Source organism: Lygodium microphyllum, chromosome 1, assembly GCF_053477565.2.
Source record: "Lygodium microphyllum isolate KBCC chromosome 1, Lygodium_microphyllum_v1.1.10, whole genome shotgun sequence".
NCBI lineage: Eukaryota > Viridiplantae > Streptophyta > Polypodiopsida > Schizaeales > Lygodiaceae > Lygodium > Lygodium microphyllum.
In genome coordinates, this window is record NC_141135.1 from 179,132,832 (window position 1) to 179,159,893 (window position 27,062).

Below are 27,062 nucleotides of genomic sequence, written 5' to 3' on the forward strand. Positions count from 1 at the left end.
AGATACATGGCAACAACGGCGGCATCATCGCCAAAGGAGCTTTTTGTATATCAAAGGAAGCGCCTGCGCCTCCGGCAACAATTGTCGCGTCTGTTATTTGTCCAGAGAGAGTGGAGAGAGGGAAAAATAAGGACATCGAATCATAGCGAGAGCAATGGAATGATAGGCCCTGCTACCTCCCTTCTCAGCTGCAGAGTCCTCTGTAATTCTGCGGTCTCTTGCCTCAGAATTTTCTGCTGTTACTGCCGCTTCTTGTCCAAAAGATGGATCAACATACAATGCTACTACGACTGAAAATCATCGATAGTCTCCTGGAATTCGTGTTAACACAGATTATTCACTTTCAAATAACCAAAATTCTATTTGACAGTCAATCAAGGAAATCAATGATTCTTTTGAAAAGAACTTCTTAGTTGCAGAGACCGGTCTAAACCTTCTACTTGAAATGCTTTCAAATTTCCAGGTACACATACTTCCAACTGCTGCTATAAGGGTCAGAAATGAGAATAATGTTAAGGACCCTGAACACAGATTGAAGTTTTTCTCTCTTCTGAGAGCAATTGCAAGTCACTGCTTCCGAGCTCTTTTCAAGCTATCTAGCCAGCAACTAAAGCTTGTTATGGACTCTATCATATGGACATGTCAACATCCTTCGTCGACCACATCGATACCGTGCTAAGGCAATGGCTGGATCAACTGGTCAGAGAAGGGTACTAGCTCTGCATTCAGAGTGACAGAGGAGGAAGGAGAAGCACTTTGTTTTGACAATTGAAGACTTGACATTAGTACTTCAAGAGTATGGTGTCAATATTAAGCAACAAGATAAATATGCAAACAATACTGTGGAAGGGCAGACAGACTGTAAGCAGTCTGAATCTTTGAATATAGACCTGCTGAAACTATTGTTGTACCCAGAAGACTTTACTTTCAGTTCAAAAGCACCTTCCTTATTCTAAGCATTGGGATGTATATCTGAAGATCATACAGCTACAGCTTGATAAGTTTAAAGAAATAAAAACAGAGTCTTCACATTATTTTCTCATCTTGATTAGTCACCTGTTTGATCTCTTATCTTGATATATATCAAGGTCTTCTGAAGACGCGACTATGCTTTCGTAAACCCTTTGACATCTTTGGTGAACCCGACGTGAAAGCGTCGCAGAAATTTCAGGATGGGAGACACTTCAGCCTCTATTTCAGCTTCCTCTACAACTCCAGCTGCCTCTACTTCAGCTCCATCAATGACTGCTGCGTCAAGTACTTCAACGGAGGATCTAAAACAGATTTTGCAGAATATGTCCATGTATATGCAGCTCCAAAATCAGCAAACACAAATGTATATGCAGCAGCAATAACAATTGCATCAACAACAGTTGTCTTAGCAAAGGCAACTCTATTCGGAGTAGGAGAATGCAAACAGCGCGACTAAGGCTATTGAAGCAGTTGAGAGTGAGAAGAAGCTATTTGACGGGCGTAATGTTTCAGCATATTTGAAGACATATGAGATCAAGATGGGGTTTTTTGGAGTTCCTGCTGGACTTATGAGTAAGTACTTCCTTCGTCTTGTCACACCTGCTTTGAGGACAAAGGTAATTGATTTATTTATTCAAAATACACATTGGCAAGATTTTAAGAAGGCACTAAAAGAAGAATACTTCCTTGAGGACTTTGGTATGGCTACTCGACGGTCATTCCGAGAGTGGGTCTACATGCCAAACAAAGGTCTTGCTGCTTCGGAGTTGATTCGAGAATTCGAAGAGAGGTATAGTCAGGTTGATGCCATTGAACAAAGAGCATTAGATGTTGAAAAAGTTGAACTTTTCTTGCAAGCTGCAGATCCTGCTCTTCAAGAAGAATTGGGTGAGCTTCTTGAAGATCGCACGAAGCCTATGGGTCTTAAAACTGATTGGCAGGATGCTCAGGATGCAGTCTCGACATTGACCAAGAGGAGGATATGGAAGACTCGCCTACAGAATGGTTCCATGACATCTACACCATCATCTGCTCCTATGCCTACTTCTATCCCTGTTATTTCTTCTCCTCCTCAGCCAGTTTCTTGGCCTATGCCAGTGTCTACTATTTCTACTCCACCTATTCCTCCTGTTCCACGACCGATGCCTACACCTTCTGCTCCAAAACCATCCGCTCCATCGGAGCCTACTTCTCTTGATGACATAATCAAAGGAATCACAGATTTGACACTTGAGTCAGTCAAAGCGGAGTTGGTGGGTAAGTTGAAGGAGCAGTTTGCTTCGACTGTGCCTGCTACTTCTTTTAGTGCTCCTATTGCACCTAGGAGTGCTCCTAGTGCTCCCAGGAGAGATCGGAGATGTATTTGGTGTGATAGTACGGAGCATCAGCATTGCAGGGATTGTGACTCTTTCCAGGATGCAAGGAGGCAGAATTTGGTATATTGGGGGCAAGATGGTAAGATTTGGTTGACTGAGACAGGAGCTCCACTTGCTACCAACTTTGGTAAAGGTGGAATGAAAAAGTTAGTGGAGGACTTGGCTGCACGTACTTCTTATGTGGCAGCTAGAGGTGATGCTTCTGCATATGGAGTACAGATTGAGAAGGGATCGGAGACTCAGTCCGCACTATGGACTTATGCTATGGAGACTGCAAACAAGGGGAAAATTCAGCAAACTGTTTTGACTAGCGCAGGCTCTAGCATCAGATCAGAGACAGGTTGGGACTCGCCTGTTGACAGGTATTCTATTTATGCTTATTTGGCTAAATCTCATGGTGCAGATGTATTTGTTGAGGAGAAGCGTAAGAGGGATGAAGAAAATCCAAGTGCAGCTAAGAAGACTAGAGGGGGTGAGTTTGTTACTCCACCTACTGCAGGACCGTCTTCACGATCAGGGCCAGATCGACAGATGGAGGATGCTCAAAAGAGGGAAAAGAGGCAAGAGCCTAGAGAGAGAAAGCAGCCAGGATTCAGATTGATGTCCGACATTGAGACATCTACAGATATGAAGAAAATCTTTAATGATAAGATACTTGGCAGTGAGGTGACTTTCACTATTTTCGAGATTTTGGGCATCTCAAAAAGAGAGTTTCAGGATCAGTTTCAGGAGGTCCTGAAGAGGAAAAGACATGCATTGGCTACTACTCATACACAGGGAGTTTTGATTGGAGAGTTGGATGATGATGATGATGAGGTTATGATTGATAATGCTTCTGTTTTGCCACAGGTAGAGAAGAGCGTTCAGGCTATGCATTATGCTGAAATTGATGAGCCTGTTTTGATACCGCGTAGTCACTTTTCGTGGAGCCATTGGGCTAGGGCAACTACAGAGACGATGGTTAAGATTGGAGAGAAACAGGTGCCTTATGTTGCATTGGATGATCATGGTTCAGAGATTAATCTCATTGTTCGTGGAGTTTATGAGAGTAACAGATGGCCTATGGATGTAGAGCATGGGTGGCGTATGAGAGCCGCCAATAACACTACAGGTGATTTATATGCTGCTTGCCCTAGTGTCAGGGTTTCTATTGGTGATGTAGAGGAGGATTTTCATTTCTTTGTGCAGGATTCATGCTCATATCCCATAATTCTTGGACAGCCATTCATTACAGAGATGCGCATGGAGACAAAGGTCATGGATGATGGATCTGCTTATGCACGGATTTGCAGTAAAGATGGTATGAGAGCAGTTCAGTTTATGACTGTATGTGTGAATCATGTTAGAAACAGAGATACTCTGAGAGATGCACCCTTGCCCACTGTGAGGGATTCGGGTTTTCATTAGGTACCACCGTTTCGCGAGACGACGGTGGTATAGAGGAGAGGAGATTGGAGTTCTCGCCTCCTGGCAGCAGTGTTTTCTCCTCCGGTTATGTTGGGATTTCAGCAAACAGTTCAATGAGCTATCAGAAGACTTCTAGATTGTCTAGAGCTGCCAGGCAGTATATATGTAGGAAGGAGAAAAATTTGAAAAATGCAGGAATTTTGGAGGATGATGAGCACATAGATGGTATGTATGACAGTGTGATTTGTGCAGATACGATGACAGAGATGAGAGATATGCTGAAAACTGATATGCTGAATTGTCATGGTAATGTATTAGTGCAGTCCCTGAACATGTTTCATGAAATTGCAGATTTTATGTCACAGATTGAGTTAGAGGCTGAGGTAACTCAGCAAAGAGTATTGAGTGCTGAAGAAATTCAGCAAACAGAGTTTCCAGCTGGTTATGATCAGCTTTCAGAGAGACAGAGGGCTGAAAATTTTCAGCCAACAGAGTTTACTACTGAAATATTTTAGCATTCAGAGTTTGGGGCTGTTTCTATGCAGTCCATAGAGCGGAGGGCTGAGAATATTCAGCCATTGGAGTGCAGAATTGCTGATTTACAGCAAGGTTTATGTAATGCAGAAGGGCATAATGAAGCCAGGGTTGACACGAAATACAAGACTGTGGATAAGAAGGTGGATTTTATAGGCAAGATTATGGAGTATTGTTCTACCACTTCAGAGATACAGAGATTCATTGGAGCTTGTGTGTTTTATATGATTTGGATACCTCATTTTGCACACATAGCAGATTGTTTTTATCAGCTGTTTCGAAAGGGGCAGAAACTATTTTGGGATGAGAGCCACACTAGAACCATGCGGAAAATGAGGAAGTTATTGCAGATTTTTTGGAAGATGATGAAAAGATGGTTTGGGCCGTACATAGTCAGACATGTCTTTGATAATGCAACATATGAGCTGACAGAATTGGATGGGACAGTGCTTAGAGTGCCAATTGCTGGAAAAAGAATCAAGATTTTCAAGAAAAGAGATGATGAGGATTATGCATTGGAAGAATTTTCGAGAGAAGAGCAACGTCAAGAAACTCCAATGGAAGGGACAGATGATATGGCTGAAAATCTTGTTGATCTACCGGAAATGCAAAACGAAGAGATTGATTTGTTTGTGGATCTTGATGATAATGATCATGGGTAAGTTGGCCCATCCGGAGGATGCGCAGGATTAGAGGGGGTGGATGTCGTATTGCTGCGCATTCGAGGTGTGAAACCACCCAAAAGTTGTGCATGAGATTTGTTACTTTGTACATACTTAGTTGTTATGCTTGCTCTTTCATTCTATGCCGAAGATGGAGAAGAATAAGGTTTTTGATGGATTGGAAACTCGAGATGCAATCTCATGGGCTACACTTATTTCAAGATATGCCGAATATGGGCTTTGTGAGGAAGTACTAAAATAATTCCAAGAGATGCAAGTCGAAGTATATTGGTAGATATGTTTGCCAAATGTGAGAGCATGCTTGATGTTTAGCGCACCTCAGAATGGTGCAATACAACTAGTAGGAGCATCAAGTCAGGCTTGATTGTGAGTGTCATTGTATCACAGTGGACTTGGGCAGCTACTATTTTGCAAAGCTCTAATGTTACATGGGAGTATGGTGTCAATGGCCCTTTGTGGTATGCGAGTGAGACGACAATTCAGGTGCTCCTTTTTGGAGTATTTGCCATTGAAATCAAACGGAAGGCATCATCAGTACATACAATTGGTGAGATTGTGTGTGTGAGGTGGGTTCTTTTTGGTGCACATTGTTGTTGTTGGTGTTTGTTTTGCCCACTTCACCAAGATGGATACGCATAGTGGTAGCATGATTCGACTTCTCAGGCAACGGAGAAAGTGAGGGTGAATTTCAATTTGGCAACTATTCTAAAGAAGTGGAGGACCTTCGTTCTGTGGTAGCTCATTGGATGCAGCGGGGGCGTATTGTGAAAGCTATAATTGGGCACAGCAAAGGTGGGAGTACTGTGCTACTGTATGGATCCAAGTACCATGATGTACATAAAATAGTAAATGCTACCGGTTAAATAAAAAAGGAGGGAAATCCGAAAAGGGAGGCAAGCTTCAAAAACGAGGATGAGAAAGCTAATCAAAGGGGCATTAAGCCAAGAAAAGGAGAAAGATAAAAAGAAAAGGAAAAAAAGCAACGGAGACGGATTACGACGAATCGAGGGGACTCTGCAACTGGGGAAGAGGAAACTCGGCGGAAAAAAAAACGATGAAGGAGGGGAAAGAGAGATAATACTAGGAGTCCTGTATATAGATGGGGAGGGGCTTACAGTCAGAGCGTTTCGCAGTTCTTGAACGACGATGGTAATGCTACAGAACGAAGACGAGAAGATGAGGAAACCAGGCTCTTATAAACTGCTGTGAGATACATGGCAACAACGGCGGCATCATCGCCAAAGGAGCTTTTTGTATATCAAAGGAAGCGCCTGCGCCTCCGGCAACAATTGTCGCGTCTGTTATTTGTCCAGAGAGAGTGGAGAGAGGGAAAAATAAGGACATCGAATCATAGCGAGAGCAATGGAATGATAGGCCCTGCTACCTCCCTTCTCAGCTGCAGAGTCCTCTGTAATTCTGCGGTCTCTTGCCTCAGAATTTTCTGCTGTTACTGCCGCTTCTTGTCCAAAAGATGGATCAACATACAATGCTACTACGACTGAAAATCATCGATAGTCTCCTGGAATTCGTGTTAACACAGATTATTCACTTTCAAATAACCAAAATTCTATTTGACAGTCAATCAAGGAAATCAATGATTCTTTTGAAAAGAACTTCTTAGTTGCAGAGACCGGTCTAAACCTTCTACTTGAAATGCTTTCAAATTTCCAGGTACACATACTTCCAACTGCTGCTATAAGGGTCAGAAATGAGAATAATGTTAAGGACCCTAAACACAGGTTGAAGTTTTTCTCTCTTCTGAGAGCAATTGCAAGTCACTGCTTCCGAGCTCTTTTCAAGCTATCTAGCCAGCAACTAAAGCTTGTTATGGAATCTATCATATGGACATGTCAACATCCTTCGTCGACCACATCGATACCGTGCTAAGGCAATGGCTGGATCAACTGGTCAGAGAAGGGTACTAGCTCTGCATTCAGAGTGACAGAGGAGGAAGGAGAAGCACTTTGTTTTGACAATTGAAGACTTGACATTAGTACTTCAAGAGTATGGTGTCAATATTAAGCAACAAGATAAATATGCAAACAATACTGTGGAAGGGCAGACAGACTGTAAGCAGTCTGAATCTTTGAATATAGACCTGCTGAAACTATTGTTGTACCCAGAAGACTTTACTTTCAGTTCAAAAGCACCTTCTTTATTCTAAGCATTGGGATGTATATCTGAAGATCATACAGCTACAGCTTGATAAGTTTAAAGAAATAAAAACAGAGTCTTCACATTATTTTCTCATCTTGATTAGTCACCTGTTTGATCTCTTATCTTGATATATATCAAGGTCTTCTGAAGACGCGACTATGCTTTCGTAAACCCTTTGACATCTTTGGTGAACCCGACGTGAAAGCGTCGCAGAAATTTCAGGATGGGAGACACTTCAGCCTCTATTTCAGCTTCCTCTACAACTCCAGCTGCCTCTACTTCAGCTCCATCAATGACTGCTGCGTCAAGTACTTCAACGGAGGATCTAAAACAGATTTTGCAGAATATGTCCATGTATATGCAGCTCCAAAATCAGCAAACACAAATGTATATGCAGCAGCAACAACAATTGCATCAACAACAGTTGTCTCAGCAAAGGCAACTCTATTCGGAGCAGGAGAATGCAAACAGCGCGACTAAGGCTATTGAAGCAGTTGAGAGTGAGAAGAAGCTATTTGACGGGCGTAATGTTTCAGCATATTTGAAGACATATGAGATCAAGATGGGGTTTCTTGGAGTTCCTGTTGGACTTATGAGTAAGTACTTCCTTCGTCTTGTCACACCTGCTTTGAGGACAAAGGTAACTGATTTATTTATTCAAAATACACATTGGCAAGATTTTAAGAAGGCACTAAAAGAAGAATACTTCCTTGAGGACTTTGGTATGGCTACTCGACGGTCATTCCGAGAGTGGGTCTACATGCCAAACAAAGGTCTTGCTGCTTCGGAGTTGATTCGAGAATTCGAAGAGAGGTATAGTCAGGTTGATGCCATTGAACAAAGAGCATTAGATGTTGAAAAAGTTGAACTTTTCTTGCAAGCTGCAGATCCTGCTCTTCAAGAAGAATTGGGTGAGCTTCTTGAAGATCGCACGAAGCCTATGGGTCTTAAAACTGATTGGCAGGATGCTCAGGATGCAGTCTCGACATTGACCAAGAGGAGGATATGGAAGACTCGCCTACAGAATGGTTCCATGACATCTACACCATCATCTGCTCCTATGCCTACTTCTATCCCTGTTATTTCTTCTCCTCCTCAGCCAGTTTCTTGGCCTATGCCAGTGTCTACTATTTCTACTCCACCTATTCCTCCTGTTCCACGACCGATGCCTACACCTTCTGCTCCAAAACCATCCGCTCCATCGGAGCCTACTTCTCTTGATGACATAATCAAAGGAATCACAGATTTGACACTTGAGTCAGTCAAAGCGGAGTTGGTGGGTAAGTTGAAGGAGCAGTTTGCTTCGACTGTGCCTGCTACTTCTTCTAGTGCTCCTATTGCACCTAGGAGTGCTCCTAGTGCTCCCAGGAGAGATCGGAGATGTATTTGGTGTGATAGTACGGAGCATCAGCATTGCAGGGATTGTGACTCTTTCCAGGATGCAAAGAGGAAGAATTTGGTATATTGGGGGCAAGATGGTAAGATTTGGTGGACTGAGACAGGAGCTCCACTTGCTACCAACTTTGGTAAAGGTGGAATGAAGAAGTTAGTGGAGGACTTGGCTGCACGTACTTCTTATGTGGCAGCTAGAGGTGATGCTTCTGCATATGGAGTACAGATTGAGAAGGGATCGGAGACTCAGTCCGCACTATGGACTTATGCTATGGAGACTGCAAACAAGGGGAAAATTCAGCAAACTGTTTTGACTAGCGCAGGCTCTAGCATCAGATCAGAGACAGGTTGGGACTCGCCTGTTGACAGGTATTCTATTTATGCTTATTTGGCTAAATCTCATGGTGCAGATGTATTTGTTGAGGAGAAGCGTAAGAGGGATGAAGAAAATCCAAGTGCAGCTAAGAAGACTAGAGGGGGTGAGTTTGTTACTCCACCTACTGCAGGACCGTCTTCACGATCAGGGCCAGATCGACAGATGGAGGATGCTCAAAAGAGGGAAAAGAGGCAAGAGCCTAGAGAGAGAAAGCAGCCAGGATTCAGATTGATGTCCGACATTGAGACATCTACAGATATGAAGAAAATATTTAATGATAAGATACTTGGCAGTGAGGTGACTTTCACTATTTCCGAGATTTTGGGCATCTCAAAAAGAGAGTTTCAGGATCAGTTTCAGGAGGTCCTGAAGAGGAAAAGACATGCATTGGCTACTACTCATACACAGGGAGTTTTGATTGGAGAGTTGGATGATGATGATGATGAGGTTATGGTTGATAATGCTTCTGTTTTGCCACAGGTAGAGAAGAGGGTTCAGGCTATGCATTATGCTGAAATTGATGAGCCTGTTTTGATACCGCGTAGTCACTTTTCGCGGAGCCATTGGGCTAGGGCAACTACAGAGACGATGGTTAAGATTGGAGAGAAACAGGTGCCTTATGTTGCATTGGTTGATCATGGTTCAGAGATTAATCTCATTGTTCGTGGAGTTTATGAGAGTAACAGATGGCCTATGGATGTAGAGCATGGGTGGCGTATGAGAGCCGCCAATAACACTGCAGGTGATTTATATGCTGCTTGCCCTAGTGTCAGGGTTTCTATTGGTGATGTAGAGGAGGATTTTCATTTCTTTGTGCAGGATTCATGCTCATATCCCATAATTCTTGGACAGCCATTCATTACAGAGATGCACATGGAGACAAAGGTCATGGATGATGGATCTGCTTATGCACGGATTCGCAGTAAAGATGGTATGAGAGCAGTTCAGTTTATGACTGTATGTGTGAATCATGTTAGAAATAGAGATACTCTGAGAGATGCACCCTTGCCCACTGTGAGGGATTCGGGTTTTCATTAGGTACCACCGTTTCGCGAGACGACGGTGGTATAGAGGAGAGGAGATTGGAGTTCTCGCCTCCTGGCAGCAGTGTTTTCTCCTCCGGTTATGTTGGGATTTCAGCAAACAGTTCAATGAGCTATCAGAAGACTTCTAGATTGTCTAGAGCTGCCAGGCAGTATATATGTAGGAAGGAGAAAAATTTGAAAAATGCAGGAATTTTGGAGGATGATGAGCACATAGATGGTATGTATGACAGTGTGATTTGTGCAGATACGATGACAGAGATGAGAGATATGCTGAAAACTGATATGCTGAATTGTCATGGTAATGTATTAGTGCAGTCCCTGAACATGTTTCATGAAATTGCAGATTTTATGTCACAGATTGAGTTAGAGGCTGAGGTAACTCAGCAAAGAGTATTGAGTGCTGAAGAAATTCAGCAAACAGAGTTTCCAGCTGGTTATGATCAGCTTTCAGAGAGACAGAGGGCTGCAAAATTTTCAGCCAACAGAGTTTACTACTGAAATATTTCAGCATTCAGAGTTTGGGGCTGTTTCTATGCAGTCCATAGAGCGGAGGGCTGAGAATATTCAGCCATTGGAGTGCAGAATTGCTGATTTACAGCAAGGTTTATGTAATGCAGAAGGGCATAATGAAGCCAGGGTTGACACGAAATACAAGACTGTGGATAAGAAGGTGGATTTTATAGGCAAGATTATGGAGTATTGTTCTACCACTTCAGAGATACAGAGATTCATTGGAGCTTGTGTGTTTTATATGATTTGGATACCTCATTTTGCACACATAGCAGATTGTTTTTATCAGCTGTTTCGAAAGGGGCAGAAACTATTTTGGGATGAGAGCCACACTAGAACCATGCGGAAAATGAGGAAGTTATTGCAGATTTTTTGGAAGATGATGAAAAGATGGTTTGGGCCGTACATAGTCAGACATGTCTTTGATAATGCAACATATGAGCTGACAGAATTGGATGGGACAGTGCTTAGAGTGCCAATTGCTGGAAAAAGAATCAAGATTTTCAAGAAAAGAGATGATGAGGATTATGCATTGGAAGAATTTTCGAGAGAAGAGCAACGTCAAGAAACTCCAATGGAAGGGACAGATGATATGGCTGAAAATCTTGTTGATCTACCGGAAATGCAAAACGAAGAGATTGATTTGTTTGTGGATCTTGATGATAATGATCATGGGTAAGTTGGCCCATCCGGAGGATGCGCAGGATTAGAGGGGGTGGATGTCGTATTGCTGCGCATTCGAGGTGTGAAACCACCCAAAAGTTGTGCATGAGATTTGTTACTTTGTACATACTTAGTTGTTATGCTTGCTCTTTCATTCTATGCCGAAGATGGAGAAGAATAAGATTTTTGATGGATTGGAAACTCGAGATGCAATCTCATGGGCTACACTTATTTCAAGATATGCCGAATATGGGCTTTGTGAGGAAGTACTAAAATAATTCCAAGAGATGCAAGTCGAAGTATATTGGTAGATATGTTTGCCAAATGTGAGAGCATGCTTGATGTTTAGCGCACCTCAGAATGGTGCAATACAACTAGTAGGAGCATCAAGTCAGGCTTGATTGTGAGTGTCATTGTATCACAGTGGACTTGGGCAGCTACTATTTTGCAAAGCTCTAATGTTACATGGGAGTATGGTGTCAATGGCCCTTTGTGGTATGCGAGTGAGACGACAATTCAGGTGCTCCTTTTTGGAGTATTTGCCATTGAAATCAAACGGAAGGCATCATCAGTACATACAATTGGTGAGATTGTGTGTGTGAGGTGGGTTCTTTTTGGTGCACATTGTTGTTGTTGGTGTTTGTTTTTCCCACTTCACCAAGATGGATACGCATAGTGGTAGCATGATTCGACTTCTCAGGCAACGGAGAAAGTGAGGGTGAATTTCAATTTGGCAACTATTCTAAAGAAGTGGAGGACCTTCGTTCTGTGGTAGCTCATTGGATGCAGCGGGGGCGTATTGTGAAAGCTATAATTGGGCACAGCAAAGGTGGGAGTACTGTGTTACTGTATGGATCCAAGTACCATGATGTACATAAAATAGTAAATGCTACCGGTTAAATAAAAAATGAGGGAAATCCGAAAAGGGAGGCAAGCTTCAAAAACGAGGATGAGAAAGCTAATCAAAGGGGCATTAAGCCAAGAAAAGGAGAAAGATAAAAAGAAAAGGAAAAAAAGCAACGGAGACGGATTACGACGAATCGAGGGGACTCTGCAACTGGGGAAGAGGAAACTCGACGGAAAAAAAAACGATGAAGGAGGGGAAAGAGAGATAATACTAGGAGTCCTGTATATAGATGGGGAGGGGCTTACAGTCAGAGCGTTTCGCAGTTCTTGAACGACGATGGTAATGCTATAGAACGAAGACGAGAAGATGAGGAAACCAGGCTCTTATAAACTGCTGTGAGATACATGGCAACAACGGCGGCATCATCGCCAAAGGAGCTTTTTGTATATCAAAGGAAGCGCCTGCGCCTCCGGCAACAATTGTCGCGTCTGTTATTTGTCCAGAGAGAGTGGAGAGAGGGAAAAATAAGGACATCGAATCATAGCGAGAGCAATGGAATGATAGGCCCTGCTACCTCCCTTCTCAGCTGCAGAGTCCTCTGTAATTCTGCGGTCTCTTGCCTCAGAATTTTCTGCTGTTACTGCCGCTTCTTGTCCAAAAGATGGATCAACATACAATGCTACTACGACTGAAAATCATCGATAGTCTCCTGGAATTCGTGTTAACACAGATTATTCACTTTCAAATAACCAAAATTCTATTTGACAGTCAATCAAGGAAATCAATGATTCTTTTGAAAAGAACTTCTTAGTTGCAGAGACCAGTCTAAACCTTCTACTTGAAATGCTTTCAAATTTCCAGGTACACATACTTCCAACTGCTGCTATAAGGGTCAGAAATGAGAATAATGTTAAGGACCCTAAACACAGGTTGAAGTTTTTCTCTCTTCTGAGAGCAATTGCAAGTCACTGCTTCCGAGCTCTTTTCAAGCTATCTAGCCAGCAACTAAAGCTTGTTATGGACTCTATCATATGGACATGTCAACATCCTTCGTCGACCACATCGATACCGTGCTAAGGCAATGGCTGGATCAACTGGTCAGAGAAGGGTACTAGCTTTGCATTCAGAGTGACAGAGGAGGAAGGAGAAGCACTTTGTTTTGACAATTGAAGACTTGACATTAGTACTTCAAGAGTATGGTGTCAATATTAAGCAACAAGATAAATATGCAAACAATACTGTGGAAGGGCAGACAGACTGTAAGCAGTCTGAATCTTTGAATATAGACCTGCTGAAACTATTGTTGTACCCAGAAGACTTTACTTTCAGTTCAAAAGCACCTTCTTTATTCTAAGCATTGGGATGTATATCTGAAGATCATACAGCTACAACTTGATAAGTTTAAAGAAATAAAAACAAAGTCTTGACATTATTTTCTCATCTTGATTAGTCACCTGTTTGATCTCTTATCTTGATATATATCAAGGTCTTCTGAAGACGCGACTATGCTTTCGTAAACCCTTCGACATCTTTGGTGAACCCGACGTGAAAGCGTCGCAGAAATTTCAGGATGGGAGACACTTCAGCCTCTATTTCAGCTTCCTCTACAACTCCAGCTGCCTCTACTTCAGCTCCATCAATGACTGCTGCGTCAAGTACTTCAACGGAGGATCTAAAACAGATTTTGCAGAATATGTCCATGTATATGCAGCTCCAAAATCAGCAAACACAAATGTATATGCAGCAGCAACAACAATTGCATCAACAACAGTTGTCTCAGCAAAGGCAACTCTATTCGGAGCAGGAGAATGCAAACAGCGCGACTAAGGCTATTGAAGCAGTTGAGAGTGAGAAGAAGCTATTTGACGGGCGTAATGTTTCAGCATATTTGAAGACATATGAGATCAAGATGGGGTTTTTTGGAGTTCCTGCTGGACTTATGAGTAAGTACTTCCTTCGTCTTGTCACACCTGCTTTGAGGACAAAGGTAACTGATTTATTTATTCAAAATACACATTGGCAAGATTTTAAGAAGGCACTAAAAGAAGAATACTTCCTTGAGGACTTTGGTATGGCTACTCGACGGTCATTCCGAGAGTGGGTCTACATGCCAAACGAAGGTCTTGCTGCTTCGGAGTTGATTCGAGAATTCGAAGAGAGGTATAGTCAGGTTGATGCCATTGAACAAAGAGCATTAGATGTTGAAAAAGTTGAACTTTTCTTGCAAGCTGCAGATCCTACTCTTCAAGAAGAATTGGGTGAGCTTCTTGAAGATCGCACAAAGCCTATGGGTCTTAAAACTGATTGGCAGGATGCTCAGGATGCAGTCTCGACATTGACCAAGAGGAGGATATGGAAGACTCGCCTACAGAATGGTTCCATGACATCTACACCATCATCTGCTCCTATGCCTACTTCTATCCCTGTTATTTCTTCTCCTCCTCAGCCAGTTTCTTGGCCTATGCCAGTGTCTACTATTTCTACTCCACCTATTCCTCCTGTTCCACGACCGATGCCTACACCTTCTGCTCCAAAACCATCCGCTCCATCGGAGCCTACTTCTCTTGATGACATAATCAAAGGAATCACAGATTTGACACTTGAGTCCGTCAAAGCGGAGTTGGTGGGTAAGTTGAAGGAGCAGTTTGCTTCGACTGTGCCTGCTACTTCTTCTCGTGCTCCTATTGCACCTAGGAGTGCTCCTAGTGCTCCCAGGAGAGATCGGAGATGTATTTGGTGTGATAGTACGGAGCATCAGCATTGCAGGGATTGTGACTCTTTCCAGGATACAAGGAGGCAGAATTTGGTATATTGGGGGCAAGATGGTAAGATTTGGTTGACTGAGACAGGAGCTCCACTTGCTACCAACTTTGGTAAAGGTGGAATGAAGAAGTTAGTGGAGGACTTGGCTGCACGTACTTCTTATGTGGCAGCTAGAGGTGATGCTTCTGCATATGGAGTACAGATTGAGAAGGGATCGGAGACTCAGTCCGCACTATGGACTTATGCTATGGAGACTGCAAACAAGGGGAAAATTCAGCAAACTGTTTTGACTAGCGCAGGCTCTAGCATCAGATCAGAGACAGGTTGGGACTCGCCTGTTGACAGGTATTCTATTTATGCTTATTTGGCTAAATCTCATGGTGCAGATGTATTTGTTGAGGAGAAGCGTAAGAGGGATGAAGAAAATCCAAGTGCAGCTAAGAAGACTAGAGGGGGTGAGTTTGTTACTCCACCTACTGCAGGACCGTCTTCACGATCAGGGCCAGATCGACAGATGGAGGATGCTCAAAAGAGGGAAAAGAGGCAAGAGCCTAGAGAGAGAAAGCAGCCAGGATTCAGATTGATGTCCGACATTGAGACATCTACAGATATGAAGAAAATCTTTAATGATAAGATACTTGGCAGTGAGGTGACTTTCACTATTTCCGAGATTTTGGGCATCTCAAAAAGAGAGTTTCAGGATCAGTTTCAGGAGGTCCTGAAGAGGAAAAGACATGCATTGGCTACTACTCATACACAGGGAGTTTTGATTGGAGAGTTGGATGATGATGATGATGAGGTTATGGTTGATAATGCTTCTGTTTTGCCACAGGTAGAGAAGAGGGTTCAGGCTATGCATTATGCTGAAATTGATGAGCCTGTTTTGATACCGCGTAGTCACTTTTCGCGGAGCCATTGGGCTAGGGCAACTACAGAGACGATGGTTAAGATTGGAGAGAAACAGGTGCCTTATGTTGCATTGGTTGATCATGGTTCAGAGATTAATCTCATTGTTCGTGGAGTTTATGAGAGTAACAGATGGCCTATGGATGTAGAGCATGGGTGGCGTATGAGAGCCGCCAATAACACTGCAGGTGATTTATATGCTGCTTGCCCTAGTGTCAGGGTTTCTATTGGTGATGTAGAGGAGGATTTTCATTTCTTTGTGCAGGATTCATGCTCATATCCCATAATTCTTGGACAGCCATTCATTACAGAGATGCACATGGAGACAAAGGTCATGGATGATGGATCTGCTTATGCACGGATTCGCAGTAAAGATGGTATGAGAGCAGTTCAGTTTATGACTGTATGTGTGAATCATGTTAGAAACAGAGATACTCTGAGAGATGCACCCTTGCCCACTGTGAGGGATTCGGGTTTTCATTAGGTACCATCGTTTCGCGAGACGACGGTGGTATAGAGGAGAGGAGATTGGAGTTCTCGCCTCCTGGCAGCAGTGTTTTCTCCTCCGGTTATGTTGGGATTTCAGCAAACAGTTCAATGAGCTATCAGAAGACTTCTAGATTGTCTAGAGCTGCCAGGCAGTATATATGTAGGAAGGAGAAAAATTTGAAAAATGCAGGAATTTTGGAGGATGATGAGCACATAGATGGTATGTATGACAGTGTGATTTGTGCAGATACGATGACAGAGATGAGAGATATGCTGAAAACTGATATGCTGAATTGTCATGGTAATGTATTAGTGCAGTCCCTGAACATGTTTCATGAAATTGCAGATTTTATGTCAGAGATTGAGTTAGAGGCTGAGGTAACTCAGCAAAGAGTATTGAGTGCTGAAGAAATTCAGCAAACAGAGTTTCCAGCTGGTTATGATCAGCTTTCAGAGAGACAGAGGGCTGAAAATTTTCAGCCAACAGAGTTTACTGCTGAAATATTTCAGCATTCAGAGTTTGGGGCTGTTTCTATGCAGTCCATAGAGCGGAGGGTTAAGAATATTCAGCCATTAGAGTGCAGAATTGCTGATTTATAGCAAGGTTTATGTAATGCAGAAGGGCATAATGAAGCCAGGGTTGACACGAAATACAAGATTGTGGATAAGAAGGTGGATTTTATAGGCAAGATTATGGAGTATTGTTCTACCACTTCAGAGATATAGAGATTCATTGGAGCTTGTGTGTTTTATATGATTTGGATACCTCATTTTGCACACATAGCAGATTGTTTTTATCAGCTGTTTCGAAAGGGGCAGAAACTATTTTGGGATGAGAGCCACACTAGAACCATGCGGAAAATGAGGAAGTTATTGCAGATTTTTTGGAAGATGATGAAAAGATGGTTTGGGCCGTACATAGTCAGACATGTCTTTGATAATGCAACATATGAGCTGACAGAATTGGATGGGACAGTGCTTAGAGTGCCAATTGCTGGAAAAAGAATCAAGATTTTCAAGAAAAGAGATGATGAGGATTATGCATTGGAAGAATTTTCGAGAGAAGAGCAACGTCAAGAAACTCCAATGGAAGGGACAGATGATATGGCTGAAAATCTTGTTGATCTACCGGAAATGCAAAACGAAGAGATTGATTTGTTTGTGGATCTTGATGATAATGATCATGGGTAAGTTGGCCCATCCGGAGGATGCGCAGGATTCGAGGGGGTGGATGTCGTATTGCTGCGCATTCGAGGTGTGAAACCACCCAAAAGTTGTGCATGAGATTTGTTACTTTGTACATACTTAGTTGTTATGCTTGCTCTTTCATTCTATGCCGAAGATGGAGAAGAATAAGGTTTTTGATGGATTGGAAACTCGAGATGCAATCTCATGGGCTACACTTATTTCAAGATATGCTGAATATGGGCTTTGTGAGGAAGTACTAAAATAATTCCAAGAGATGCAAGTCGAAGTATATTGGTAGATATGTTTGCCAAATGTGAGAGCATGCTTGATGTTTAGCACACCTCAGAATGGTGCAATACAACTAGTAGGAGCATCAAGTCAGGCTTGATTGTGAGTGTCATTGTATCACAGTGGACTTGGGCAGCTACTATTTTGCAAAGCTCTAATGTTACATGGGAGTATGGTGTCAATGGCCCTTTGTGGTATGCGAGTGAGACGACAATTCAGGTGCTCCTTTTTGGAGTATTTGCCATTGAAATCAAACGAAAGGCATCATCAGTACATACAATTGGTGAGATTGTGTGTGTGAGGTGGGTTCTTTTTGGTGCACATTGTTGTTGTTGGTGTTTGTTTTGCCCACTTCACCAAGATGGATGCGCATAGTGGTAGCATGATTCGACTTCTCAGGCAACGGAGAAAGGGAGGGTGAATTTCAATTTGGCAACTATTCTAAAGAAGTGGAGGACCTTCGTTCTGTGGTAGCTCATTGGATGCAGCGGGGGCGTATTGTGAAAGCTATAATTGGGCACAGCAAAGGTGGGAGTACTGTGCTACTGTATGGATCCAAGTACCATGATGTACATAAAATAGTAAATGCTACCGGTTAAATAAAAAAGGAGGGAAATCCGAAAAGGGAGGCAAGCTTCAAAAACGAGGATGAGAAAGCTAATCAAAGGGGCATTAAGCCAAGAAAAGGAGAAAGATAAAAAGAAAAGGAAAAAAAGCAACGGAGACGGATTACGACGAATCGAGGGGACTCTGCAACTGGGGAAGAGGAAACTCGGCGGAAAAAAAAACGATGAAGGAGGGGAAAGAGAGATAATACTAGGAGTCCTGTATATAGATGGGGAGGGGCTTACAGTCAGAGCGTTTCGCAGTTCTTGAACGACGATGGTAATGCTACAGAACGAAGACGAGAAGATGAGGAAACCAGGCTCTTATAAACTGCTGTGAGATACATGGCAACAACGGCGGCATCATCGCCAAAGGAGCTTTTTGTATATCAAAGGAAGCGCCTGTGCCTCCGGCAACAATTGTCGCGTCTGTTATTTGTCCAGAGAGAGTGGAGAGAGGGAAAAATAAGGACATCGAATCATAGCGAGAGCAATGGAATGATAGGCCCTGCTACCTCCCTTCTCAGCTGCAGAGTCCTCTGTAATTCTGCGGTCTCTTGCCTCAGAATTTTCTGCTGTTACTGCCGCTTCTTGTCCAAAAGATGGATCAACATACAATGCTACTACGACTGAAAATCATCGATAGTCTCCTGGAATTCGTGTTAACACAGATTATTCACTTTCAAATAACCAAAATTCTATTTGACAGTCAATCAAGGAAATCAATGATTCTTTTGAAAAGAACTTCTTAGTTGCAGAGACCGGTCTAAACCTTCTACTTGAAATGCTTTCAAATTTCCAGGTACACATACTTCCAACTGCTGCTATAAGGGTCATAAATGAGAATAATGTTAAGGACCCTGAACACAGGTTGAAGTTTTTCTCTCTTCTGAGAGCAATTGCAAGTCACTGCTTCCGAGCTCTTTTCAAGCTATCTAGCCAGCAACTAAAGCTTGTTATGGACTCTATCATATGGACATGTCAACATCCTTCGTCGACCACATCGATACCGTGCTAAGGCAATGGCTGGATCAACTGGTCAGAGAAGGGTACTAGCTCTGCATTCAGAGTGACAGAGGAGGAAGGAGAAGCACTTTGTTTTGACAATTGAAGACTTGACATTAGTACTTCAAGAGTATGGTGTCAATATTAAGCAACAAGATAAATATGCAAACAATACTGTGGAAGGGCAGACAGACTGTAAGCAGTCTGAATCTTTGAATATAGACCTGCTGAAACTATTGTTGTACCCAGAAGACTTTACTTTCAGTTCAAAAGCACCTTCTTTATTCTAAGCATTGGGATGTATATCTGAAGATCATACAGCTACAGCTTGATAAGTTTAAAGAAATAAAAACAGAGTCTTGACATTATTTTCTCATCTTGATTAGTCACCTGTTTGATCTCTTATCTTGATAAATATCAAGGTCTTCTGAAGACGTGACTATGCTTTCGTAAACCCTTCGACAACGCATCGAGGGGCCAATCCCCAAGATGTAGGAGAGTCGCAGTGAGGTAGTAGCAGTCAGCCGTGGGAGGACCTCCAATGTTTGTACTTCGTGCTATTTGGCAATGTGTTGGGACTCCCTCTGAGGAGTATTAATTGGGTTAGAGTTGGACTACGAGACATGATACAAACGCAAGATGTTTAGGAAGGCAATGTATGATGTATGTGTCATCAACGCACGTGGCCGTGAGGCCGTGGGATTGTTGAGCGCATGATAGAGGTCCGGCTAGTGCATGAGCCAGTGCCGGCCCGTTTTAGGTTCCATCAAAGATTCTGAAACAACCCTTTCGAATTCCCGACTCCAAGGAGGAAGCCTTCTAAAACTACTTTCGACGAACTGTGCAAGCTATTGCAAAAAGGGAGTGACGGTGGAATTCCAAAGAAGAGTTGTAAAGCTACTTCCACGACGGAAAATCTAGAATTGTGATGCCTCCTAAGAAAGTCCAAGGTGTAGCCGCGAGAGGGTCATCTCCCAGCATCTACGTGGACATCTCACCCCAATCCCAGGTTTTCCTTCCTAATTTTTAAATGCTGAAATTCAATCATGCAAGGTTAATTGTTGGATATAGGATATATTTTTGTCCTAGATGTTCACGACAAAGGAACTTAGTCATTAATACTTTTATTGAATCATGCAAAATAAAGAAAGCATAAATGCATTTTTGGCAAATAGCCTTATGCATTGAAATGAATTAAAAATTAGATTAATGTCCATTAAAATAGTATACTTTGTTTAAGCCTAGATGTATAAACTACATATTGCACTATTAACCCATATCCTCTTCGCAATAAATCATCATGGAAAGTGCAAAGCATGAAATGACTCTTACGATGCATAAACTCTAGGAAATTATCGTTTGTCAACTGTATAAATTATCAAGCAAAAGGTTGCTTGTTTAGCATGAATTTTGTTCACAAAGTATAGGAAGATTAGTGGAATTAACCTAACCTATGCCTGACCTCAAATCGGTAAGTTAGGGTTGAAAAATCAATTTACGCATAGACAACGAATAATGTGGAAATGATCTTGAAATTATTTTCTAGAGTAAACAAATTGGCATAAACCTAAAACATCTAAACCCCGGAGTACTCATTTGGAATGAGTTAAATTCCAAGAAACGCCTATACCTCAAATACTTGCCCACATTCACTGAATGTAGGGACAGTGAAATATAATCGTAAAGTGAGCTAAAGTTTGTCCCTAAGAATCTTACAAGATGGAACTTGGAAATCCTAGGTCTAACAACGTTAGCCTAATGTAATCAGGAGTAGATTGTTTTGGGATTCCATTCAATGCGACACTTGTGCAACAAGTGTGGAGTCATATGATCTTGTGATTGGATCACAAGGGAATGGCCAAATTCTCGCAACGAGGATGGCAAGTCCTTACGCAAGTTATATTGCAAGAGGATGAATAATCATCCCAATTAAGTATCTTTCTTGAGTAAAGAAGATTGAATGGAAGCTAATGCCCAGCCGATAAACTGAAATAACTAATGAACTTAAGGATTGACCAAGTCGGGTTAATAGGGTACGTCGTAACCCAGGATATAGGGGATCTTGCCAAGATGCAAGTCATCCCGAATCGATTGCTGGATGCATTCGAAAGGAAGGATTCATTCCTTAGCAGTTTGCCAACAAAAAACGATCAATGGAAATGTTTGTGCTTGCTATAGATTTTAGAGCACTATTTGGCTTTGTTTGATCAATGACCTAAAAGATAAATGGATATCTATACTTCAGGTTGAAGTCTTGAAGGGAGAGGTAGCTTCAGTTACCCCCAACTGCCTGCCTGACCCTAACCAAGGGGGTTGTTGACCGCGCCGGGTCTCTCCATTGAGCGCTACTTGGAGCAGGAGGACGCTTGGGTACTAGAGGGGGCTCTGGCCATAAATCCCTCGCCTTCCGGGCCCTGCACAAGAGGCTAACGTGACTCGGGATTGGATCTCGAGGCCCGCATACTAGTCTTTGGGCGGAAACTTGGATTAGTGATCCCTGTGGATTGCTGGATAGCCTTCGGGTGGATTGTGGATAAGCCTACGGGCTGGACTCTTTGTATTTCAAAGATAAATATGATAATCTGTTAATAAGGAACTTGTCTAATATTGTTTTTCTATGTCAACTGATAAGATTATGTGAAGGAACTAGTGCCTAACGGGTTAATTAAAGAAGCTGGTTGTTACATGTCCAACTAATGTGTTAGGTAATTAAATAACTAAAACAACCCGAGGAAAGTGCGGAGGATGGGCCATAGGCATCCTATGGTTGGGTGGTCCCGGTTGGTCAGGAACTTTTCTCAAAGCACGATGGGCAGCAGGAAGATCTCAAAGAACACGAACAACAAAAGCATTGACCCAAAGATATGATTGAACCTGATTTACGCTGTTTTAGGGGAACAGAATGGGACTATGCCTTATGGCAGAGAGATTGAGCTTTGCATCCCTCTCGTTTCCCATTCTCCTTGAACCAAGTGCAGCGTGAATCCACTTCGGACCTGGCCTTTTTGCGTAAAGTAGGTCTTAGGTCCGACGCTAGTTGCTGTTAGGAGATGACCAATAAGGAGAACCCTAACTCAGGTCGATCCTAAGTGGGAACGGGCGGAATACTTCCGCTACGTGGCAAACGTGGGAAGCCCTAGATCGCAAACCCCGTAACATTCCATGGGAGTGCCAGGCGGAGCTTTTTAGACATCCTTTCCAATGGACTGCTAAGACGTGTCCTGAAAATACAAGTGGACACGTTACATATGGCATGTCCTCTCTATCTAACATTGTGATCCTACACAACATGCAAATTCTAGGCCGCTATGTTATCAACACCTATAGTATGTTGTCTCACTAGGGCTAGCTATATGGTAATAGGAGGCTCCTCCTGAAAGATCACCCTATATAACTAAATCACTTGCTTTGGTCTCATATATATCTTATCCTCATGGAAGACAACATCGTGGCTGCAGATAACCTTTCAAGCCTACAAGTCCCAAAGATGATAACCCATTCCACTTGCATCTCCATATCCAAGAAAGATACATTTGGCCAAACTTCACATCCAAATTATTGCACTTACTTCACATCCAAATTATTGCACTTTTCTTTAAGAATACAAAGCCTCACATCCAAAGATTCACAAGTATGCATATGAGGCAGGTTTTTGAAACCATACCTCCTTTCTACCTCTACCACCAAGAGTAGTACATAACACCCTTCTCATCACGAGCTACTCAAAATCCTTAGATACATATTCAACTCTATTATTGGACTATAGGTAGCTAAGCTTATATCTAGACTGTTTCTCAAACATGATGAGAAAGCAATGAAACATAGGTAAAACATCCCATTTTTGCTTAATGGAATAGGCCCAAACCTTATGCAAAAAATTGTAAATTACGGGTCCACCTACCATTACAAAATGATCACATGAGTCAAAAAAAAAAAAAAAAAAACAAGGGTCGGAGATACTACAAATGGGTCAAGTCTTTCATTCCTTTCAAAGACATGTGCCCAAGGCTATGATGGCATAAAGATACATGCAGAAGATTAGTCACAACCAATATAGGATCAACAAACCCAGAAACAAGCAAAGGTAGAGGCTGCCAACCTTGGCACCTCTAGCAAAAACCAAACTACCACTGTGACCTTCCATGAAGAATCATTAAAGAATACATGATACCTAGTACCAGTACCAAAGTGCCATCTAGCATCGCATAGGCTAATGATATCCAATGTAGTGTCATCCCCAGTCTAACGTAACCCATAATAGTATGCTAGCTGTGAAACCAATGGTGATGCAAGTAACATGAAAGGAAGCCCCTAAAACAAAAAGCTAACACTGAGAGTAAGCAAATAGTGCATTGGTCAACTAAGTAGCATCAAGAGATGAAGTTGCAAGAATATAATTATTAGAAGTGTACTCCAATGCATTTATATTCTCTATCTTCACATTGGATTGGGGTGCAATATCAGTGGATTTTGTATTTTCTTGTACTTTTTCCTTGCCTTTCTCATTGCATATTTTATAGCACTACAACCTAATATAACCTTGCCACAATAATGATATATCAATGAGAACTTATGATTGCGAGACTTATTGCAAGATTGTTCAGAAGGCTATTGGGTTGTAAGTCTCGACCACTGTTATTATTGCCATTTTCATCATTTTGGCCTCTAATAGTCAATGCATGAAAAGTGTTGGAATACATTCAAATAAGTAAAGTTTGTTAGGTGTGACATGTTCTTTTCCATTCTTATTCACTAAATTTATAATCACTTTTACTTTTGAATGCAAGTAGAGATTAAACGTGTAGCAGCACTCTTAAACGTGTGGCAGCAATCTTACTTTGAAAGTCCAGTCAAATGACGCTAGGCGTGACACGACCCTTACTTTATACGCGTATGAATCAAGCACACTCAGCTGTCGTGGCATATGCACATTGGCATATCAGCGACAGTGACAAGTGTCAACTTTCAGCTTCCCTTTGCCAGCGCTCGCTAATGGCTCTTCTTCTTCGTCTTCTTCTTCATCTTCCTAGGCGAAGATTTCTTGAAGTAGCCTCCTTGACTCTGGCCGCAACATGGCTTCGGGCTGAAACGAGAGCCTCGCAACTTGATCTGATCTTAAGAAATATGGCCAACTCCTCGACGCCATTGAATCACTGGTCTACCAATCTCGATGACTTCTGTGAGGACCCTGCCGCCATCGCCTGCGTGGCCTTCTGCCCATGCACGGTGTTCGCTCGCAATGTGAAGAACGTCACCGACGGCGAGATCTCCTTCGTCAGGTATGCCGGTAAAATGATTATGATGCAGTTTGGTTTTGCACATCATGGCGTGCATGTGCATATCCTCGACAGAAGACTGCGCTTGTGCGTGTATGCTGTTGCCAGAGGAATGGCAGTCTGGTGCTGTGCGGGGATACATGATGATGAATGCAACCTATGGATGCTTTCATGGACTGGAGATTGGGAAGTCTATATGCTGGGATATGGTCCATGGGCCTATGGATGCTTTTATAGACATAGAGATTGGGAAGTCTAGATGCTGGGATATAGACCGTGGCCCTGTGAATGGGGAATGATTCCATGATTTACAGGCACAATTCATGTCTTGTAAAGGGGCAGAAAAGGAAGAAACATGTGCATGTATATGCCAAGGGCATATATATAGAAGACTTGGCATGAACATTGATGGGCTGGATACCTTGAAATGGTATGGGCATTCTAAAGTCATCCTTTTGATAGCAGCATCTGAGAGGCAACATGTAGGAACTGCAGCTTACAGTGTGAGGCACCATAGCTTCATTGCAAAACACAGGCAGCAATGGCTGAGCTTGGTGCAGGGTTACTTAGAGTGACCAGCAGGCGCAGACATCACGATGTTCACTGATTGGTCTCTTTCTTCTAAGTGAGCTCTTCTCTCTGTGTATTGTGCAGGGCTTGCCTTTCGTATTTACTCATAGGAGGATGCTGGGGTGCACCAGCTTGTCTGATATGTGGCCCTCTTGGCTATTGGATCACTTATGTGCCTTGCTATGCTGCCAGATACAGAAGAAAGCTAAGGGAGAAAAGGGGGCTGCCAGACGTTCCTTTCTCCGATTTCCAAGCCCACTGCTTCTGCCATCCTTGTGCCCTTGCTCAGGTTTAATGTTGCCTTCCTTAGCCTTGCTAATGCATTATTTCCGAACCTTACAGTCAATCAACTTGTTCTTACCAGCCCTGAAAGAACCACATTAGGAAAAGACCTTACTATTGGAGCATTTCTTAGCCCAAATCTTCTAAATGAAGTAACTCAACCAGATTTGCCTTGATCGTATAGGAAATAGCTCATCATGGTGTTTTGCTAGGGTTTTGATTTCATTTACCTTTTCACAAAATTTGTGCTTACATTGGAATTTCTTTCACTTGTAAAGCTCTCTCTTTTGTGGGTTTGTGTTGGGCTCAGGAGTTTAGGGAAATCAAGTCTTGGCATTCCGACATTGTGCTTGGCCCTTCCACCCCTACTGTGGATAGAGGACCTGAAGAAACCATTGAGTTTGTTCGATCCATCCAAGAGATGAAAAGATAAAGAGGTTTTGTACACACAATTGATCATCTATCTAACCTTTATTTGAGGCTTCATAGAATTGACAAAGTGATGTATATAGAAATCTAATCTTTACTTGAGGCTTTCGGACTAACACATTGATCTATATAAAAATATGCTTTGCTTTTATTCTCTTGAAGTTATATGTGTGCTCATGTGGCTAAAATCTTTTACCAAACTTGAAAATGATTTTGAACAAATATTGTTTCCGAATATCTATGTGCGAACTTTTGCCTTCCTTGTGCACATTTGGGACTCTTTAGAGGAATACCTTATTGACTCATTCAAATTCAAGTGCATTCTAATTTCAAGAAATCTTTGGTGGTTTAACATAATATAATCATTTGATCATCATAGAAATGAGTATAATGACTAGTTACGATGTGGTAATCACATCTAGATTCTCTAAACTTGTGTGGTAGATTGTAGTTGTGATGTGTTCACTTTTCCATTTGTGTAAATTATGTACATTGTCCTACGGACTCTTGTGATAGTTTTAATGTTACTTTTCCATTTGTGTAACGATGTGCTTGGTCGAGGTAATGTATGTGGCATTTAGGATTGTCAAAAAAGAATATCTCGATTGTATTGTAGATTGTATAGGTCCTACCTACACCTGGGTATCTAGTGAGCTAAATATGCACATTTTTTCTGTTTTTTCATTCAATGTGTAAAGGGGATGCAATGGCAGTGGAGAAGGAGAAGAGGAAGATACGGGAGAGGAGCACACACAATGTATGTGCTGTTAAACTGAATTGATAGCCTTCTTGCACTGTCATATTATATATGAATAAAGAATGGGTGGTCACAGTGTACACGAGCAGGCCCAGAGGCCTTTTACCCCAACAAGCTCCCACTAAAAGGCCAATGTGGCTGGGGAGTGAAAACAAAGAAAAGAAAAAAAGATAAGGTGAGAAATCATGACATCTTACCAATCCGAAAGTGAGCTGTGCAGGAAGTGTCGAGAACCTCTGCAGAAGAAGAGTCAAGCATCCCCGAGTCCATGACATCTAGGAGATAAGCGACCTTGCAACTCCATACAATGGAACAATCCAAGAATGCTTCTCATGAAGCAAGCACAACTCATCAATGCATAGCTGTAAAGCATCAGAGTCGCGCATAGCATCACTGTGACGCATACAAGATAGTGGAGAGTAGTCAAACTCTCCAGAGTCAATCATTGAAAGAGATCCAACATCCCGAACACTCATCCCAATGGGGTCTCAAGATTACATGTGGCCTTAGCGAAGTGGAAGATCCACTACAAGATATAGGC

The 27,062-nt window shown here is 42.3% G+C and overlaps 1 protein-coding gene across 2 annotated transcripts; it reads left to right on the forward strand.

Annotated features, from left to right (window-relative positions):
• Positions 1-24,203: 24,203 nt before the first annotated feature.
• LOC148042033 (protein PLANT CADMIUM RESISTANCE 9-like) lies at positions 24,204-25,871 on the forward strand. 2 transcript variants are annotated; one of them, XM_087689030.1, is made up of 3 exons: positions 24,204-24,486; positions 25,138-25,342; positions 25,646-25,871. In XM_087689030.1, the coding sequence occupies exons 1-3, from the start codon at positions 24,332-24,334 to the stop codon at positions 25,766-25,768; spliced, it is 483 nt and encodes a 160-aa protein (XP_087545156.1). In that variant the 5' UTR covers positions 24,204-24,331; the 3' UTR covers positions 25,769-25,871. The 2 variants fall into 2 exon arrangements, with proteins under 2 accessions (XP_087545156.1, XP_087545158.1); XM_087689032.1 differs by having other exon boundaries at positions 25,246-25,342.
• Positions 25,872-27,062: the final 1,191 nt, after the last annotated feature.

Coding starts and splice junctions, on each gene's coding strand:
- LOC148042033 (XM_087689030.1), top strand. CDS start 24,332: ATGGCCAACTCCTCGACGCCATTGAATCACTGGTCTACCAATCTCGAT. Junction 24,487..25,137: donor GGCGAGATCTCCTTCGTCAG/GTATGCCGGTAA, acceptor TGTATTGTGCAG/GGCTTGCCTTTCGTATTTAC. Junction 25,343..25,645: donor ATCCTTGTGCCCTTGCTCAG/GTTTAATGTTGC, acceptor TGTTGGGCTCAG/GAGTTTAGGGAAATCAAGTC.